This window comes from Psammomys obesus, unplaced genomic scaffold (genome assembly GCF_907164565.1).
Source record: "Psammomys obesus unplaced genomic scaffold, mPsaObe1.curated_primary_1811, whole genome shotgun sequence".
Lineage (NCBI taxonomy): Eukaryota > Metazoa > Chordata > Mammalia > Rodentia > Muridae > Psammomys > Psammomys obesus.
In genome coordinates this window covers 3,836,217-3,854,316 of record NW_026593286.1, presented here as the reverse complement: position 1 = coordinate 3,854,316, position 18,100 = coordinate 3,836,217, and the positions used below count along the sequence as shown (strand labels likewise).

At 49.4% G+C, this 18,100-nt stretch overlaps 1 protein-coding gene across 6 annotated transcripts in view; it reads left to right on the top strand.

Annotated features, from left to right (window-relative positions):
• The window catches only part of Agap1 (ArfGAP with GTPase domain, ankyrin repeat and PH domain 1), a 431,455-nt gene that overhangs the window by 351,777 nt on the left and 61,578 nt on the right, over positions 1-18,100 (top strand). For 3 of the 6 annotated variants that reach the window (XM_055616995.1, XM_055616994.1, XM_055616993.1), the window contains 3 exons: positions 3,861-3,938; positions 14,648-14,802; positions 17,296-17,386. In XM_055616995.1, coding sequence (XP_055472970.1) covers positions 3,861-3,938; positions 14,648-14,802; positions 17,296-17,386 — 324 coding nt within the window. The remainder of the gene's footprint in view (positions 1-3,860; positions 3,939-14,647; positions 14,803-17,295; positions 17,387-18,100) is intronic. The other 3 variants (XM_055616997.1, XM_055616996.1, XM_055616992.1) reach the window with 1 other exon arrangement.

Sequence of the window (18,100 nt, the reverse complement as noted above, 5' to 3'; positions counted from 1 at the left end):
TTGGGAGCAGACGTTGTTAGAGGCAAGTAGCCCAGCCCTTCTTCCACGTAGGTAAAAAAAGACCCTGCTTGTTCTGCTAATTGATTTTGGGAGCTGCGGCATCCTCATTTCGTCAGCCAGTCCGTGTGTGCCCAGAATGTAACTCATGTGCCAGAACATCCAACATGGCCGGCCTACAAGCCCGGACATAGCCTCCTGGTGGCTACATCATTTTTAAATCGGCTACTCGGGGAATATTTATCTAATCAACTACAACAGCTGCTGGGAGGAGAGCAGAGATGACAGTTAAGCCTGTTTTCCTAGTGTGGTGATGGAGGGCGAGTTTAGGATAAAACCTTGTTGTCTTGAGCTTGCCAACAGACTAAGGAATGTTTTTATTCTATTTACAAAAGCTGGTCAGAAGTGTCAGCACTGGGAATCTGCTCTCTGGTTGATTTTCAGGCTGTGGCAAAACAATGTGATTCTTTTGTTTAGAAAAACAGAGTAATAGAAACTTCCATTGCAAATAAAGTTCTGAGTTCCCCACGGTCACACAAGTCCATATGAAAAACTGTACCTTCTGGGAAGAGAGTCATAGGTGCTAAGTGATTCCAGTCACAGTAGCCTCATAGAAAGCTGTAATTTACACGTTTTTCTCTTCTCTGTCTTTGAAAAGACCGAGGCTGTCTGTTAGTGATTACCAAGAGTCAAGAGTAACATGCCATACCTCTCTTGCTCAAGCTGATCCCGAGTTCATCGTTTGTAGCCATCAGGCACTGCAGACACTCCCGTCATTCACGTTAAGAGCAGGCCTTGGGACGTGCAGCTCTGTGCACCTGGACGTGCAGGTGGCATCCACCTCAGGGCCAGTGTGGTGGCTACTGCAATAGAGGAGCGACTACATAGCTGAATGCTGTGTCTGCACGGCCAGCCTTCCTGGTGTTCTTTATTTCACAGTTCCCACTGGGGCATCTCCTAGTCCCCAAGAACTGCCCTGTCAGTCTAGCTTAGTGCTTGCTCATGAGTAGTGTATATTTCAAGGAAAGTCAGCAATACGGTTGTTGGATCACATGCTTACCAACCGTGTCTCTGTGCTTTCAGCCTGAGTGTGTCAAATTCTCGGTCCTTTTAATCCTTGTAAAATAACTTTGCAACCAGTGGGTCTTGTCATGTGTACTCTTGATCATCAGCTTGATCTGAGGTAGAATCATGCTGGAGACAAACGGCTGAGGTTGAATTTCCAGATAGGGTTAACTGAGGAAAACAAACCCTAGCTGTAGATTAACGCCGGTCCATAGGCTAGGGTCCCGGACTGAATGCAGAGGGGAAGGGGAGCTGAGCCCAGCAGCCATCTCCCCCTGCTTCCTGACTGTGGATATGATATGGCCAGCTGTCTCAAGCTCCTGCCCCATGCTTCCCCCACCATGGTGGACTGTAAATCCTCCGACTGTAAGCCAGAATATTTATGTTGCACTTGCCAGATATTTTGCCACAGCAATGAGAACGGTCTTAGTCACTCAGTACAGTGATGATGCATTTAAATCTCTGCCATCCACCTTGTTTGCTTCTTCAGCCTTCTGCTCTGGGTGTCCCATAGCAAGCCTATGTGTGACTTAGTTTACTGTGCCTGCTTTATTGTCATTATGAGGGTGACATTGTCCCATGCACTCATGGCTGTGCGATACCAAGCTTAGTGGTTTTCCTGTCCTCCTGTGTTGAAGCTTTCTTTCAGTTGCAAAGTGAAATGAGAAAGGAGAGCTTACACCCAGGATCAGTACTTGGGTCCAGCCTGTATCTTCTGGGACGTCACACCCAGAGTTGAATGCTGTTGGAGACCTTGTTGCAGCCCCATGTCATTTAGCTAGAAAGCCTGGGCTTATCCTACGAGCAGAGCTACAGCGTGAAAAGAGCAACCACATGCTTTCGCCATGCTGCCTTTCGTCCAGCTACACATGAAATTCTGAGAAATAACACAAAATCTAAGTGTTAGCCTGTGTTTAAGCAAACAAACAATGTTATGAAAGTTTTTCAAAGACCTAAAATTTTATTTAGAGGTTATCCAAGTGGGTTAAAATGTTACATGTCAGTGGCCCGAGGCTAAGGGAAGAGGAGTTTGAGACCTGCCTGGATACATGGTGGGATCCTCTCCAGAAGAATAAGTAAAGGTTGCACAGAAAACATCCTCTCGTGAGCATGACAGCCTTAGGCATCTTGCCTCCTGCCAAGACCAAGGATACTCTCGGGTATGTGACGGGACTGGAATACTGCAGGCTCCACTTGAGACCATGTGGCTGTTTCCCCTGAGATGTTAAGTGATGGTGATGATTGCAGTTCTTGTTGAAAAGCTCCTAAACAAGGCGACTTTAGCAATCAATGCCCCAGGAGACAAATGCTCATATCAGGACCTTAGTATCAGCCAGAAAACAGTGATTTGTTTACAAGGAAGAAAAAGCCATGACATTTTATACGTTGAAATTGATTATTTCATCAATAGGTTAATAGAAATCCAGGCTGTGAGTTCACTTCCTGGTTATACATCCCAACTATAATGAGAGATCAGAGCATGAAAAATGCAGAGTCCTCAGCAACCAGGAAGAGGTTTGCACGCTGAGCCCTACCCTGATGCAGTGGCAGCCTGGATTCTGCCTATTTATATGTAAATGTTCTAGAAGGAGGCCTGCTTCCCACAGGACGCCTGGTAGTAACCACTTCTTCCTGGAACTTGTGAAATGTGCCCCAAGACCCTGCCTGTAGTTGAGTGACTCAAACACTCCAGCAGATGGATGTGGCTAGCCTCTCCTGAGTCAGGGATGCCTCGGCGGAAGCTGACCAGTCTCCAGCACAGCCTTCTGGGCCACAGGGCCAGTCTGGCCTCCCATGTGTTACATCAACTAATGGAAGCTTCTGGCTGGTCCTCCTGACTGTGGAGTTGAGAAACAGAAGGCCCATGGTACCCTGCCTTGGGAGCACGGCAGCTTTTACCCCTGCTGGGTATTTTGATGTCTGCCTACAGAGGCAGGCCCCTCCTAGATACATGGCCTCCAGGAGCCAGCTTGTCAACTCCTGTTGGGCTTGTGACCTGTGTCTTAAGGGGCTGAGGGAATCCTCCAACCAGCCATTTACAAGCCTTAGGTATCACGTCTGTGTCTGTGTGTCTTCATGTGTCTGTGTGTATGTTAGTGCGTGTGTGTGTGTGTGTGCGCGCGCGCTCGAGTGTAGAAGATGCCTGTGTCCCTGGCATGTGTCTTCTTACATGTCTGCTGGGCAGCATGCACAGATGCAGTATGTCTGATTGGCTCAGAATGTTACTCTTGACCCCACGTATCACTAGAAGTGACTGTCCTTTCTAAAGAGTTTGAGGAGGTATCTGCTGTGGGAGAGTCCGCTAGCCTCAACCTGGTCCTCGGGCTTTGCTGCTTTAGGCTAGTGTCCCTCTCACAGGGGATGAAGATGAGTTAACAGAAAGTGCTCTTGTTTGAAAAGGCCTTCCTCTGAATTGGTCAGACCTAACCTGCCCACCACCAGGCTCCCTTGGTTGTGCTCCTGGAACTTTGTACAGCTTCTGAACGGTAGCCCTCAACAGCCCAAAGGCCAGCGTCTGCCCCGCGGCATACCCTTGGCTTACCAAGGGGGGGTGTGCACATTTGCCTGGGAACACTCAACTAATGGCGCTGGCACAGCTCTAACCTTCTCAAGCCCCTCTGTGCTGTCCTGGGGGGAGTGGCGGGCCAGCGGAGGAGCCCGCGGGTGCTGCCCAGCTACTGCACGCTCAGAGGTGACTTCACGCGCTACTTTGACATTTCTTTTCTCCCTTTTTCATTTGTTTTCTTTTCCTTTTTGTTGTCTCTTTTTTCCCCCTGCCCTCTGCTCTCGGGACGCAGCCAAACGCAAAGCATGGAAACTAAACCGTGTTGGTAGCCTGCGAAACATATACAGCAGCAGCAGCACCAACACCGAAGGTAACCGCACCCTGCCCGCCCCCGGCTCCTGCCTCCCCGCCTTCCGTCCTTCCGTCCTTCCTTCCTCCCCATGCAGACATGGAAATGCGCCCGCCCGCAGCCGCATGCCCCCGTGTTGTGTTTGCAGTCGGCCCTGTGGTCTTTCCATCCTTTTGTTTGTGTGTTCTATTTTACCATTCATGTTCCTTTCAGCTTACTTAAATTTTGACCTTTCCCTTCAGTCGTAGGGTAGTGATGTTTAAATTACTTTGGAAACCTATTTTCTTCTCTTCCCCCCCCCCTTCCCTTATACATGTGGGCACTCAATGTAATATTTCCCAAGTTATTACAGTTTTTAAAAGTGTTAGTATCAGGTGTAATGATCTGTAGCCAAATACAATAGTGTGCCGTGACATTTAAGTAACAGTCTTAATTTGTTTTGTGGAAGCATTCTCCATAATGCTCTCTGCAGCTCTAATCCAGAGGCAGGCAGGCCCGGGCCATTTGCATGGGTTGCTATTGCTTGTAAATTCCGTATATTGTTTTGTTTCTAAAGGTCGTCTGGTGCCAAAGTTCACAAATTGACTTGGGCTGCTTTTTCCACTGAAGACAGCCGTCATTGCTTTTGTATAATAGCAGATTGAATTCCCCCCCACACACCTTCATTTGAACAACACAATTATAAATTGCCTTTTTTTTATGATTACAAATGTCAAGGGTCAGAATTATTTTGATGCCAGGCAAGGGAAAACCAGCACCATCCACCCAGGTAACAGACAGGAGGCTGGCGGGTAATGCTTGATGCAGAGCAGGTCACAATTCAGCGAGTCTGGTGTAATAGGGGGGATTTCTTTTTCACTTAAGTGCAAGCCAAATGGGTCAAGTAATGGTGAGCTCGCGCCCTAACACTAATTGACTTATTTGGGGATGATTATAACTGTAATATTTGTCTTAATGTCACTGTTTTCTGGGCTGTTGATTTTAGCGATTGCCACGCAGTGGCATTAAATCTCCTGTAAATTTTAAATTGCACACTCTTTCTGCAAACAAAGTCCCTTCTTTACATCCCGGTCGTTAACCTTTTCTGATTTATCCCCCATCCTCTCTCTCCCCTCCACAGTTACTCCTGCCTAGCCACCAAAAAGCCTGCCTTCCTTCCTTCCCTGCAGAAATGAACGCACAAAACAAGAGCCACACTTGCGGGGGCAGCTTGTTAAAAAGCCATTTTGCCATCACAGTTTTGTCTGCCCTCCTCAGGGAAATGCTGTCTGTCTGAGTTCCAGTGCATCCTTGCCTGGCCACACATCCCTTCAAAACATTCAGAAAACTAAAGTGAGAGAGAGGGCAGAATGAGAGTTTAAGAAACCATCTCATCCTTTATAATTTTGCATTGTACTTAAAGGATGTCCGATTGCTCCCTTATGGTTGTTAGGTGCTAGAGTTTGGGGAAGGGGTTGTTGTTTGTTTGTTTGTTTGTTTGTTTTGGCTTGTTTTTTTGGTTTGGGGTATGTATCATCTCTGTTTTGTTTTGTTTGGTTTGGGGTATGTATCATCTCTGTTTTGTTTTTTTGGTTTGGGGTATGTATCATCTCCATTTTGTTCTTTTGGTTTGGGGTATGTATCATATTTCTGCCCTGTATCCCTGTCAAGCATGTCTTTCTTTTCTATGGTGTAGGTTATTGGTTTACTGATGGACTTCTTGCCTTAGAAACTAAAGAAAGTTGTGACAGTTGATTTTAAATGTCATTGAATACAAAATTGGGGAGCAATGAGAAAGGCATACAGTTATCTCATTAGCCTTGAGGCTAAAACCTTTCTACCCATCACCTGCTAGGGGTCCTCCCAGAAGACACTGGTGTGGTGGGCTGGCTTGACATCCTGTGTGTATAAGGAGTGATGGGAAGGCCGGCCTCTCTGTCATCACTGCTGGAGTAAACGGGACTTGGCATCCAAAGCAGCCAGAGCAGGAAGCCACGTAGGGGTGACTAAATGAGGGCAGGAGATGGCTAGGTAATATCCACTGCTAGCTTAACACACTTGAGGTCCCTCCATATGAGTGAGTACCGCAAAGTAGCCATGGGGGTTGGGGTGCAGGCAGCGGTGGAGACTGAGACATAGGTAGCCATGGGGGTTGGGGTGCAGGCAGCGGTGGAGACTGAGACATAGGTAGCCATGAGGGTTGGGGTGCAGGCAGTGGCCACACTTCCAGTCCTCCCATATTTCCAGCCACGGGGGCTATTTAGTGCGTGGTTACATTTATGAATTTTTATCCAGCCAGTACAGGCATCCCTCATGTGCGTACGTGTTACCTCATTCCGTACAACTTCTAGTAATTCGTTACAGAATTCATATAAGTCGATAAATTATCAAAATATTTTTCTGATGCCAGGTTTTTTCTTCTTTATTAGTTTATTTAATTGCTTTAGAGACTGATGGCAGCCCCTCCCTTCTCCTCCCAGCCCCACCTCAAGAACCCCCTTCCCATTTCCTCCTCTCCTTCTCAGAGAAGGAGAGGTTCCCCCATGGGTACCAACCCACCCTGGCACATCAAGTCACAGCAGGACTAAGCGCATGCTCTCCCACAGAGGCCAGACAAGGCAGCCCAGCCAGGGGGAAGGGATCCCAGGCTCTTAATATATGGTGCTATCGCATGACCATCGTCTGTGAACTTACCCTTGTGAAAGCGTGTGTGCTAAACACTGTTTGTTAGAGAGTTCGAAAGGCCCATCTGGAAACATGGTGTTGCTTAAAATACTTGCCTTGGCCGATTTATTCAGGGATTCTCAGGAAACACCAAAATAAGGTTGGCACCAGAGTTCAGTTTTCTAAGACTGAAAATTGGGTTTGTCAATTGGGAAGGGGTTTGGTAGGAGCCTGAGTATAGCTCAGGAATTGTAGAACCTTCCTGGGGACACAGGTTGAGAGACAGACAGGGCTGGCCTGAAGCCTCATGACCTCACCAAAACACTTCTCTCTGATCACTTTCTGTTCCGGTCCCTGGACCACATTGTCTCGTTTAGTCCTCACAGTGCCCCTGCCTTGTTGTGTTCCACACAGAAACCTAGGTTGTAGTAAGCTCCACAGGCCGAGTGCTTACTACACTCGGAGTAAGGCCGAGTGCTGAGCTGCCTTTTCCAGGACCCGCCATGCATCCATATGGGAGGGGTGATTGTGGCCAAATCCGGAATGTGTGAAAATGCACTAGAGGGACAGGCATGAGTTACCCTTTGCCCACTGGGGCTACTTATCCTTGAAAGGGAGGCTACTTGGTGCCTGCCCTGTAGCGTCAGGATTAAAGCTCTATTGCCTTTTCACAATTCAACTCTGGCCTATGGTTGGTGAAACTGAATGCCCTTCAGCAGGAATTGCAACTTTAATTTGTCTCAGAAGCCTGTGAGCAGGATCCAGGGCCTGTTACTGCTATGATTTTCTAGCCAGCCCTCTTTGTAGCTCAAGGGAAAAAAAAAAAAAAAAACGGTCTGGCTATCAGGTGAGTGAGGCTCACCTTGAGTGTTTGGCTCTGTAGCAGATGTTTCTTAGAGAGTATCTAGGAGCCAAGAAACATTATGTAGGAAAAATAGGGGCCCTGTGTGGCAATATTCCACCAGGTCAGGGTGACATAGCAGCTGCTGGAGACAAGTGGACTCATTAGCTAGGGGAATAGAGTGACTTTGGAAATTCTTAGCCTGACATAGAGAAGCACTTCTGATGCACAGACAAAGGGAAGGGGGTTGGGAACAGTGAGCACTGCCTGGTCTGCAGGGCCACCCATTCTGTCACAGTCAACAGGGTGCCCGAATACAGCACTCCTCACCTCAGAAAAAGCCCATAGTCCAAAAAGACCCTGTGGTCCTGCTTTGTCTACACAGGTCCATTTCTGTGGGTTTGGAATCCGCCCAGAGACAGACAGAGAAGACCCACACTGGATCCATTACTGTGTGGCTTAGGCCTGTCAAACAGGATCTAGTCCGTGGAGTTCAGACTTAAACAATAAAATTCAACCCAGAGACTCCAAGGAAAGTCACTTGTCAGTATAGGGACAAATTGGCAGGAGCAAGCATACCCAAGTGCTGGTGTGTTGATTCAGCTGTCTTAGTTAATGCAACTGCTCTACTGCTGTGACAAGATACCATGCCCGAGACAGCTCAGAAGAAAGAGGTTATTCGGGCTCCCAGTTTCAGAGGGTGAGTCCATGGCCTTCATGGTGAGGTAGGCAGGCATGGCACTGGAGCGGAGAGCTCTCATCTTGAGACACAACCAAGAAACAGAGAGAGATGCAGTGAGCTGTAGCTGGGAATGGTGTGGGCTTTGGCAACCCCAAAGCCCACCCACAGTGACACGCCTCCAACAACAAGGCCTTCCCAGACAGTTCAACCAACTGGGGGACCACGTATTCAAGCATACGAGCTTATGAGGGCCATGCTCACTGAAATCGCCACAGGAGCTAGCTAAAGCCAGATTGTGAAGTCTCAAGCTACAGAATTGGCTTCATGGAAAGAAAGAGAAGGCTGGAAAGGCTGTTGGTAGCCCCTGATAGAACGGGCCTCCCAGCACGGCTCACTCACTTGTTCCTGCTGCTGGGTGCCCAGGGCGCCCTGAGCTGTGAAGACATAGACAGCATCCCAACAGTAAATATGTAGAGTACTGTTCAGCAATCACATTCATCTTCCCCTTGGAAAATAGGAGGAAATTAGAGAGTAAAGCTGACATTTGTGTTGTAGTGGATTTGAGCTGACATCTTAAAAGGAGTGGTTTCCGCCATCAGATAAAACACCTAAACTGCATGCCAACTAAATATGGGCTTTTGAAGGACAAATACTGAAGGGCTGCATAGGATCTATTGCTCAGAAAAATCAGCATGCGAATGACATCACCTCATGTGATCCCATAGGGCCTACCTTGTGGAGACCTGCAGATTGAAACTGTGAGCATTGTCCATCTGTTTTTAGTTCATGTCAAAGCCAGTGACGGATGGGCTCTTTGGATCACAGGGACGTCTTCCCTTGCAAAAGGAGCATGGGGATAGCATACTGCAGTCATCTCTAGCTAGCTAATGCTGCTGTGCCTGAGGACAGAAGCGGTGGAGAGCTTAGTGGTTAAGGGTACATGCTGCTCTTGCATAGGACGCAAGTTCAGGTCCTGGCAGCCATGAAATGTGGCTAACAACTATCTGTGCCTCCAGCTCCAGGCGATTCAGAGCCCCCTTCTGGCCTCTGTGCCTGTACTCACCCCTACCCACACACAGCCAAGACCCGTGAAATAGAGTGTAAGAAAACCCCCTCCCCACCAGGTGGATGCCCCACTGGAGAAACCCCTTGCCAACATTCACGAGTGGAAAGGTGGCCAAAGGCAGAGTTTGGTGTTTGTGTGTTGAACAGAAGCATGCTATACCTTGCCAAAGGCCCATCCTTCTGGGACAGAAGCCGGGGACAGGGTGCCCTTCTCCCTGAGGGCGTTGGCTGTTCTATGTTCTGATCATGCTCAGTGGTGTCCACCTGGATACCCCTAGGCTCACTCCACTCCTGACCCACGTCAGCCGTACCTACATGGATACACCCCTTCTCCACCTAAATGCTCCCTCTGGTGCAGTGCCAAAAGCACGTGTCATTCCTGCCAAGTGTTTGTCAGTGCGGCAGGAAGCTGGAATCCTGGGTGCTCAGGATCCCAGTCCTTAGGAGGCCTCCAGAATGCAGAATGTGGCCAGTGAAGACCTGGCAAGCCCATTCATTTTTCAACTTGGAAAACAAACCCCACCTCAGCTCCCTTGCTCGGGTCACACCACTTTAGAGCATGGCTTTGGTGGAGCTTCTGAGGACAAAGACTGGAGGGCCTTGGTCTTGGCCTTGGTGAAAGCAACTCTTTCCCACCCCCTCTGTGAGGCCAGTATCTGCAAGTGTCCAGCTCTCCCTCTCCCCCTTCTTCCCCTCTGCCCCCATTTCCCCTTGTTCTGTATTCATCCTCATCAGGTGTCTCCTGTTAAAAACAGTCCCCACATGTTTAAACTATTTTCAGCTGTCTGCAGCCCTTTAACCCGTTGTCTGCTAGAATTCCACAAAAATAATTGATGACTGATTGGCCCATTAACCTTTAAGGGAAAAAAAAGTTTGACAGCCCAGACTTGTGTAATGAGGAGGGATTCCCTGTGAAGTCGGTCTGATGTCTGAGATGCTCGCCCCTGAGGAGACAAAATTAGCCCCCCGGGGCCTCGTCTGCATAGAAACTGGACACAATTAGTGCGATATCCGGTGTTATTAATGTCATTGGGAATAATTGGGCAGGTTGGTTTCGACAGGTTCATGGCTCTAAAATACTATTATAGTGGACCTTTCCACAGCCAACCGTTAAACACAGAAAACTGTCTACGTGCCCTCGAGCCCAATCACTGTGTTAGTGAGCTGGGGACCAGAATGGTGTATCCTGGAGCGTCAGGCTGGGTGAGGTGGGAAAGAACTCTGTGCTTGTGTGTGTCTTGAACTGAGAACATGCTTCTAACATACATGCCCACAGGGTCTCTTTGTACAGTGAACTCTACATATATTTAAGTCATGTGGTTGGTTTGTATCTGCAAATGGCACCAGGGAATAAAACACCAAAACTGGCCCTTATCGCTGTCTAAGCATCTGTTGTTTGGGGGGACACCTGTCATCTCCCTTCTCGGGAGGCAGAGGCAAAGCAGGAGATTGTGAATTTGAGGGCCGTCTGGGCTCCAGAGTGAGACCCAGTTCCCAGAGGCCGGCAGAGAAATGGAGGACAGCAGCGGCGCTCAGCTCTTTCCGACTGAACTTCCTCACAGCACCGGGTGTGCCTTTTTTTTTTTTTTTAAGCTTGTTGGGGGAAAAAAATATCAGTTTACAAGTAACACAGCCTCTGACCACTAGGGAATTGAGTGGAACCTAGTGAAATGTCTGAGTGCTAGAGGGAGGAGCATGTTGCATTAGGTCATCTGCTTTCTCAGTCACCACCACACTGTAGAAGTCTGAACGTGGATCCAGTCTGGAGGCCTCAGGGTACACCAGTAAGCACTGGCTGTCACGTGGAAGGCCCTGCCAGTCCCATATGGTGGCTTCAACAGTGTTCCAAGTGACAGAACCCTTTTTAAAGTGGAAAAGGCCATAAACACAGGAAAACATCCCACACAGCCAGCTGTGGGACAGGGAGATGCAGCTGGCTGGCTGCGGGGACATCTGGGCTTGGGCCCGGGACAGTATTTGGCTTCTTGGCTGCAATGTGCCAGAGGACAGGACAGGACCACACCCCTCGGGTACACAGCATGCTTAGGTTTGGGGGCCAACATGTGTCATGTTCTGGAATGAAATGTGTGTTACATCAGGACCCAGAAAGTTCAGAGTTTCAGAACGTGTTGCTCTCAAGTTTTCAGATTGCTTTATAGCCTCACGCAGTCCATTAACTCAGGGCTTTCCTGTCCTCCCTGAAACTCCTCTCTTCACTCAAGGCTCCAATAAAAGCATGGACCAGGTGAGAGAGAGGTACAGGCTTGGGAGGTGGCCATATAGCCTGCTTCCAGCTTTGGAACTGTAGGTCCGCTCTATGGGGGCATCCAGCGAGTCATTGTGCCATGTAACTTGTCTTGCTTCTCTGTCACTCACCCGGTTGCCTACCTTCCTCCCACCCAAGTGGGGGATTCAGCATGGCCAAGCGTTCAGAAGACACAGGAGGTGTTGGACAGTGCCAGCTCTTCCAGAGAGATGGGGTTGAGGGGAAAAAAGCCTGAGGAGAGCCATGGCCTGACTGAGTGCTCACCTCATTGAAGTGAGGTATCAGAACAGTGTTCATGGGCGAGGAGAGAGCAGGGAAGGACCGAGCACAAGCGTGGCTACTTTGCAGTTGTGAAACCCCGTGCAAGGTGGTGTTCTTCTCTATGGAGAGGAGCAGAGAGGTGTCTCTCTGTGGGTGGACATCCTCATGGAGGTCAGCACATTCACAGAGAGACTCTCGGAGTTGGGAGTAGAATGAGGAAATGTTTACAAAATCTGGATCCCCAAGAAGATATGAAAGGTAGTCATGAAGAAAGCAGAAAGGTGCAGCAGAGGACAGACACCAGGAGCAGAAAGAGAGAACAGTCTGATTGCACAGAAGATGCAGAGGGAAACCTGTGTCCACTGGAAAGCAAACTGGCACTGGTGACTGGGTTCTGCTGGAACCCTGGTGCTCCAGGGAATTCTGCCCGTTTGGGTCGCTATGCAAGAGGCACAAGGCTCCCAGGACAAGGCAGAGCCAGAGTGCCCCTCAGCAGCTTCATCTGAACATGACAGCTGCCCAGGCTGGACCGAATGAGACAGACAGCAGGTGATACCCACGCCGCACTTGACCTGGGCACCCAGCCAGCGTATGTGTGTGCATGTTACTGCAGAGTGGAGTCCTGCAGAGATCACTCTCTGCCCACCCTGCCGCCCAAGCCAGGGGTCGGGTAGCTGAGAGCCCTCGGACCAAGCCTGCACCTCAGTTGAGCCAGTTCCGCCCTCCGCCTTCCAGCGCACACTGCAGCTCACCACTCGTGGGCAGAGATCCTCCAAGGGAGAGCTGCGTAGACCTCTGACAGGGAGCCTCATGGCTGTCATTTCTGCACTGGACTTGGGGTAAATCCAGCCTGAGAGCGTTCTCGTCGTACTTGAGTTCCACAGATGTAAGGTGATGTGAGGCTGCACACATCTCCTCCTCAACAGTATTCACGTTCTCCATGCGTGTCCAAGTGTGCTTGTGCTCCATCTGTGAGTTCTATGGCCTGTCCCTACCCCACCTTACCCTTCACTAGGACTTTACGTACAGAATCGGGGTACTGTCTTACAGGCCTCTGTGTGGAAAAAAGTTGTAACGGTAGTATCATGACAGAGAAGCCCCAGGATCAAAAGAACAGGTCTTTCCAAGCCCACAGGTGCCATGGCTCTGCTGGTAACTATAGGGTGTGGTTGCAGGTCAGCCGTGGAGAAACCTGTCTGGAGTTCTTGTGTAGCCTTTTTTTTTTAAATATTATTTTAATGAAAAATGCAACTAGTCCCAGTGTCCAAAGAAGGCCTCAGAGCTCCCTCCACAGCCGCCCTACACACAGCGGGTGGATTCGTTCCACTTCCACACAAACATGAGCATAATCTGTTCTCCAAGTTCCAAGGCAGCGGAGTACCATTCCTGCCCAGCACCTACTTTTTGAACTCTTATTACTCAGGCCCCAAAATGCAAGAACCAAAGAGACCAAGAAAGAACTCGGGAAGCACACACCCAGTGTTAAGCAGGCTAATGGCTTCCTTGGGCTGCCTTTGTGTCCTTTGAGCTCAAGCCACAGTCTTGCCCTGCTGGGAGCTCAGCTTCAGTGCAAACACCCAAAAGACTGACATGCCAGAGCCAGGGCTGCAAGGCCCCAGGCCTGGCATCTACTTGGCACCCATGTCACTGTTCCAGAGCATGCCTGAAACAGAAGCTCTTATCCTGCAGGGGAGTCACAGGCCTTGCAATGCTGGAGGATGTGGACACTTCTGTCACTGTCGTTTTTACTTACTCCTTGCTCTGGGAGAAGCTAGAGGGTTTGCACGGCGGCATGTTTGCCCATCTCCCAGGTGGTGCTCAGACTGAACAGGGTTAAGGCCTGCTCATCAGTTGAAAAGCTCAGAGAGCCACCTTGCTTACATTATAATCTTCAGAACACAAAAGGCACCACATAAGTGTACCACAGTGATGGTGGCAGTGGTCATTGCAGTGTTACATTGAGGACCTGAGGGTCCTGGGCGGTATCTCAACTCCTGGGAATGGGTCCTGATGGCACCCACGTGACCAGAAGGGAAGAAGAGAGGCTCCTTGGGAACAAGAGAGCCGCCGTGCCCCTGTCAGTGAAATGGCGGGGTGGGTATGGCTCGGTTGATAAGCCAGTCTGCAGTTACTCTTTCATTGTGAATACACTTGACCACACAGCCAGTTCCGGGCCAATGACAGAAACTCCTCTTGCTCTGCTGAGGCATGTGGAGGGTCCAGCCTTGGCTGGGAATAAGGACAAATACAGTCTCCTGTGGCCAGGCTGTGCGCCTGTGTGCTCACGCACGACAGTCAGTTAACGATAAACTTGGTAGAAGCTGCCTGTGCCCCATCCACGGGGAAGGAAAGTGAACCTATGGAAAGACAGAGGGGCAGGTAGTATCCCAGGAGGTGGACACAGCCTCTCTGCCCCTTTGAAAGCAGATATCTCTCTGTGACCACCCGGACAGACCCGCATTCCCTAAAACCCTCTGAGTTGCCTTGATTCACTCTGTCAAACTCTGGGCACAAGGAGAATCAAAGCTCTTGTTGCTAGTTGCTCTGCCCCAGGACACCCACCTTGGTTGTTCCCAGGACAGATCACCTGCACCCATACCCAAGTGCTTTTGCATAGTCCAGCTTCACATCTAGCAAAACTACATTTTCCTCCCACAAGGGCCATCAGTTGAGTTGCAAACTTGTCTTCAAAAGTTGCTTGCTCTGCACCCACACAGAGACCCTGACACCCCACGCTGTCTCCCCTTTCTCCCTGTCCCCCGAGCATCGGCTGAAACCTAGTTATCTCTGCTGGCTTTTGGAAGCTGGTCTCGAGTGTTGGCGGGTGTGTGGGTCAGATCTCAGTGGTCCCATCCTGTGTGTGCCGCCAGCCCCATGCCGGTGCCATTGAACCCAGAGGTACTCGTGACAGGATGGGCTCAGGCTCTGCTGTCTCATGAAAGTGAGCTCTTCATCCCACCTCTGTGTTCCAGAGCAAGAAGAAAACTTTGAGTTTATCATTGTGTCCCTCACTGGCCAGACATGGCACTTTGAAGCCACCACATATGAGGAGCGAGACGCATGGGTCCAAGCCATCGAGAGCCAGATCCTAGCCAGCCTGCAGTCCTGCGAGAGCAGCAAGAATAAGGTAAGGCCCTCAGCAGGCTGCCCCAAAATCAAGGCTGCTGATCATTAAAGGGAAAAGAAGGCCCAAGTGGAGCCCCAGGGGGGGACAGAGGCGTCAGGTGGCTTATGTGGATGACAAGACCCAGGTATGCTTTGTGAGGGGGGGAAAAAAACCTAAGTAATTGAAAAGATAAAACCACTTTGTATCTACAAACACCATGCATGTGTTGGTGTCCTGGCTTGGCTGTCTGCGTGTGGCAGGGTGTCCAACATGAAGCCTTTGCTGTGGCAGCCAGCGCGATGTGGGAAGCTCTCGCCTTTCTCTGTAGGCGATGGAGCCTTTTGGACTCTGCCTGCTTGTGCGTCCATACTTATTTTTTTGTTGTTATTGTTTGAGGCAGAATAAATCAAAAAAAAAAAGGAGACATAGACTTAAAAGATGCCCTATTCTGCCCTCATAAATGTCTCGAATGTCACAGGGATACAAACGAAACGCAAAGGATATGTAGGGAGTTTGGACAAGGTGGGTTTTCTGGTTTTTTTAAACTCTGGTGTATGTTTCATTCAGTAATTAAAAAGAGTTCTCCAGCAGTTGTTTGGCCAGAAATAAAAGTGTGTTCACTGCGTTTTCTGGGCCACTGCTCAGTGATCTTCCTGATGCTGGTCCTGTCTTTCCCAGCCGGGTTCTTTCCATTTCAGTCTTTGAACCCTCAGATACTCAGAACGCTTTGCTGACCCGTTGAGACTCTTGGTGAGCATTTTGATTTTTCAAACTGTGACCGATGGGAAACCAAAGAAAGACATTGCCATCTACCTGCAGTTTCATTTCTAAGCATTTACAGAAACTGTGCCCGTGATGTATGGCCAGCTTTGTCATTAAGAAGGGAGTCTGTTTTTCAGAGAGACGGGTGTGTTATTTTATTACCCTCTTGAGCCAGGGTAAGACAGACCACAGACATTATTATTACTTTTATGGAATTTGCCCCTGTTCAAAGACAGTTTATAGCTAACTGGGAAGGACCACTGTCTTTTATTCTGAGCTCCCTGAATTCTCAGGTCATGTTCCCGTCCAGCCACAATGGGTTTCCCCTCCTCACCGTGGGCACAGTGACACCAGCCATCCTCAGGCTTGGAATTCTAGCTTGAGAGCAGGGAAGGGGGCATGCTGCTGATCAAATAAGCACTTCCAGGTTTCATGGACAAATTAATCTCACACATTCTGACCGAAGCCACACCCCTTTCTCCTTGATTCCTGGAGCTCTGGCCAGGGCTGCCGTCTCCCATCTCACTTCCTTGAGAGCCTGTTTGCAGCTTGCTACTCTGAACCAGGCAGCACAAGTACAATGTCTCGGACCAGAGACAGATACAAACCCACCAGATCTGCCGTTTGTATCCATGGGCAAGCCTGGCTGTAGAAATGGCTTCCCCTGAGAGAAGGCCCCTTGAGCAACTGAAGGACACCAGCCGTGCACCTGGTACATGCTGACCAGATGTGAGAGGGTGAAACGGTGCAATAGAGGCTATGTTGGCATCGAGTAGTAGACAGAATTACTAGGCTGAAAAGGCTACCTGCAAGGCAATGTATACCCATCTGGAGTTCTTACAGTGCCTGTGTGTACAGATGTGGGTAGAAAAACAGCTAGATCAGTGGTTCTCAACCTTCCTAATGCTGCAGCCCTTAAATATGGTTCCTTATGTTATGACCCCAATGATTTCATTGCCACTTCGTAACCAATTTAGCTACTGGTGTTAATGTAAATATCAGATATTCAGGATATCTGATGTATGACTCCTGTGAAAGGCTCATTCAAACCCCCACACGCAGGGGTCATGACCCACAGGTTGAGAACCACCGAGCCAGAGACACTCTGGGTTATCAAATCCTAGTTTATAAATTCTCCTATCTTTTCCCATATTTTCTAATCTTGCCACAGTAGGCAGGCTTTGGGGGGAAAAAATCTCTTCTGAAGAAGACCATAAAGTATGTTTAAGAATAACTGCCCCTGCGTCACTCCAATGAGTGACTTTCATTTGTAGCTATAGCGACTGAGAGATCCTCAATGAGGAAAGAGTCTCCTCTTGTGATGTGTGGTGTGGTCGGGGTATTCTGATGAAGAACCAGGAGACAACACTCAGCATGCTGATTAAGGCCTGACCCCTGGCTGATGCGCTGATTATTTTTTTCTTATTCTTTAATCTTCACACCAAGTAGCTGTGTGCCCGTGAAGGCGTATTAGCCACTGACACTCTCTGAGTAACAGTCTCTGGTCTATTCACCAATGATAGAGGGCTGACCCCTTGCTCATGTTGGGGAGCGTCCGTCTCAGCCAATAATCCTGACGAGCGACCTGTCGCTCTCCCTCAGACTCCCCTCAGACACTAGAAAAGGAGCATTTGGGAATCGCACACTGCTGCACCTGGGTATAAACTATCTGGCTTCTCTCCGGCATCGTCCGATGTGTGGATTTCTCCTGGCTGCTCACATCTTGCATTTTCTGTCCTCCTTTGTGCCTAGTCCCGACTAACCAGCCAGAGTGAGGCCATGGCGCTGCAGTCCATCCGAAACATGAGAGGGAACTCCCACTGCGTGGACTGTGACACCCAAAGTAAGTACACTGGGATGATGGCACCCCACCCCCACCCGCACCCCACCCCCACTGCCTGGAGCCTTATCAGCCATGGCGGTGAGGGCTCATGGTATTGAGAGCTTGACATATTTGAGTTTGGGTTTTACCTTAGCGCAGTGTCCTTTACATGGCCTCACTGGTAGACGTGTGTCACTTCTTGTATGCTGTTGGACTGCTCTGTGCCCTGTCTCGGGCAACCCTGTGGGAGAAGGACTCGGACTATAACTAACCGCTGCACCCACGAGTGTCCTGGTTTTATTTCACGCTCTCTGTTGTGTAAAAGGTAATGTGCCCTTGAGAAAGAAGTTTCCTTCTTATATCCCGTGGTAGGTCTTGCTCTTATTCCAAGTCTATACCCTTAGAAGCTATGCAGAGTAAACTTTGCCCACTTGTTATGTGGTCTTGAAGAGGGGGGAGTAAATGCAGTTCAAACCAGGTAACAGGTGAGGGGTATCTGGGAACTGAAAACACCTGTGCTGTCAGTTGTGCACGTTAGTGGTCCCAGTGGGCAAGGCGTGAACGCAACCCATGCAGGCCACACCGTCTACAGGCTTGGAGAAGGAGCAAAAGGAGCCCAGTCCCTTCCACCTCAAAGCAAGCTTCCTGTCAACCTTGGCTTGTCACTGTGAGGAAGAGTAGGGGGCTGGGGGTTGAGAAAGTGATGTGATTGGAGGCTGCAGCTTCACAGAGGCC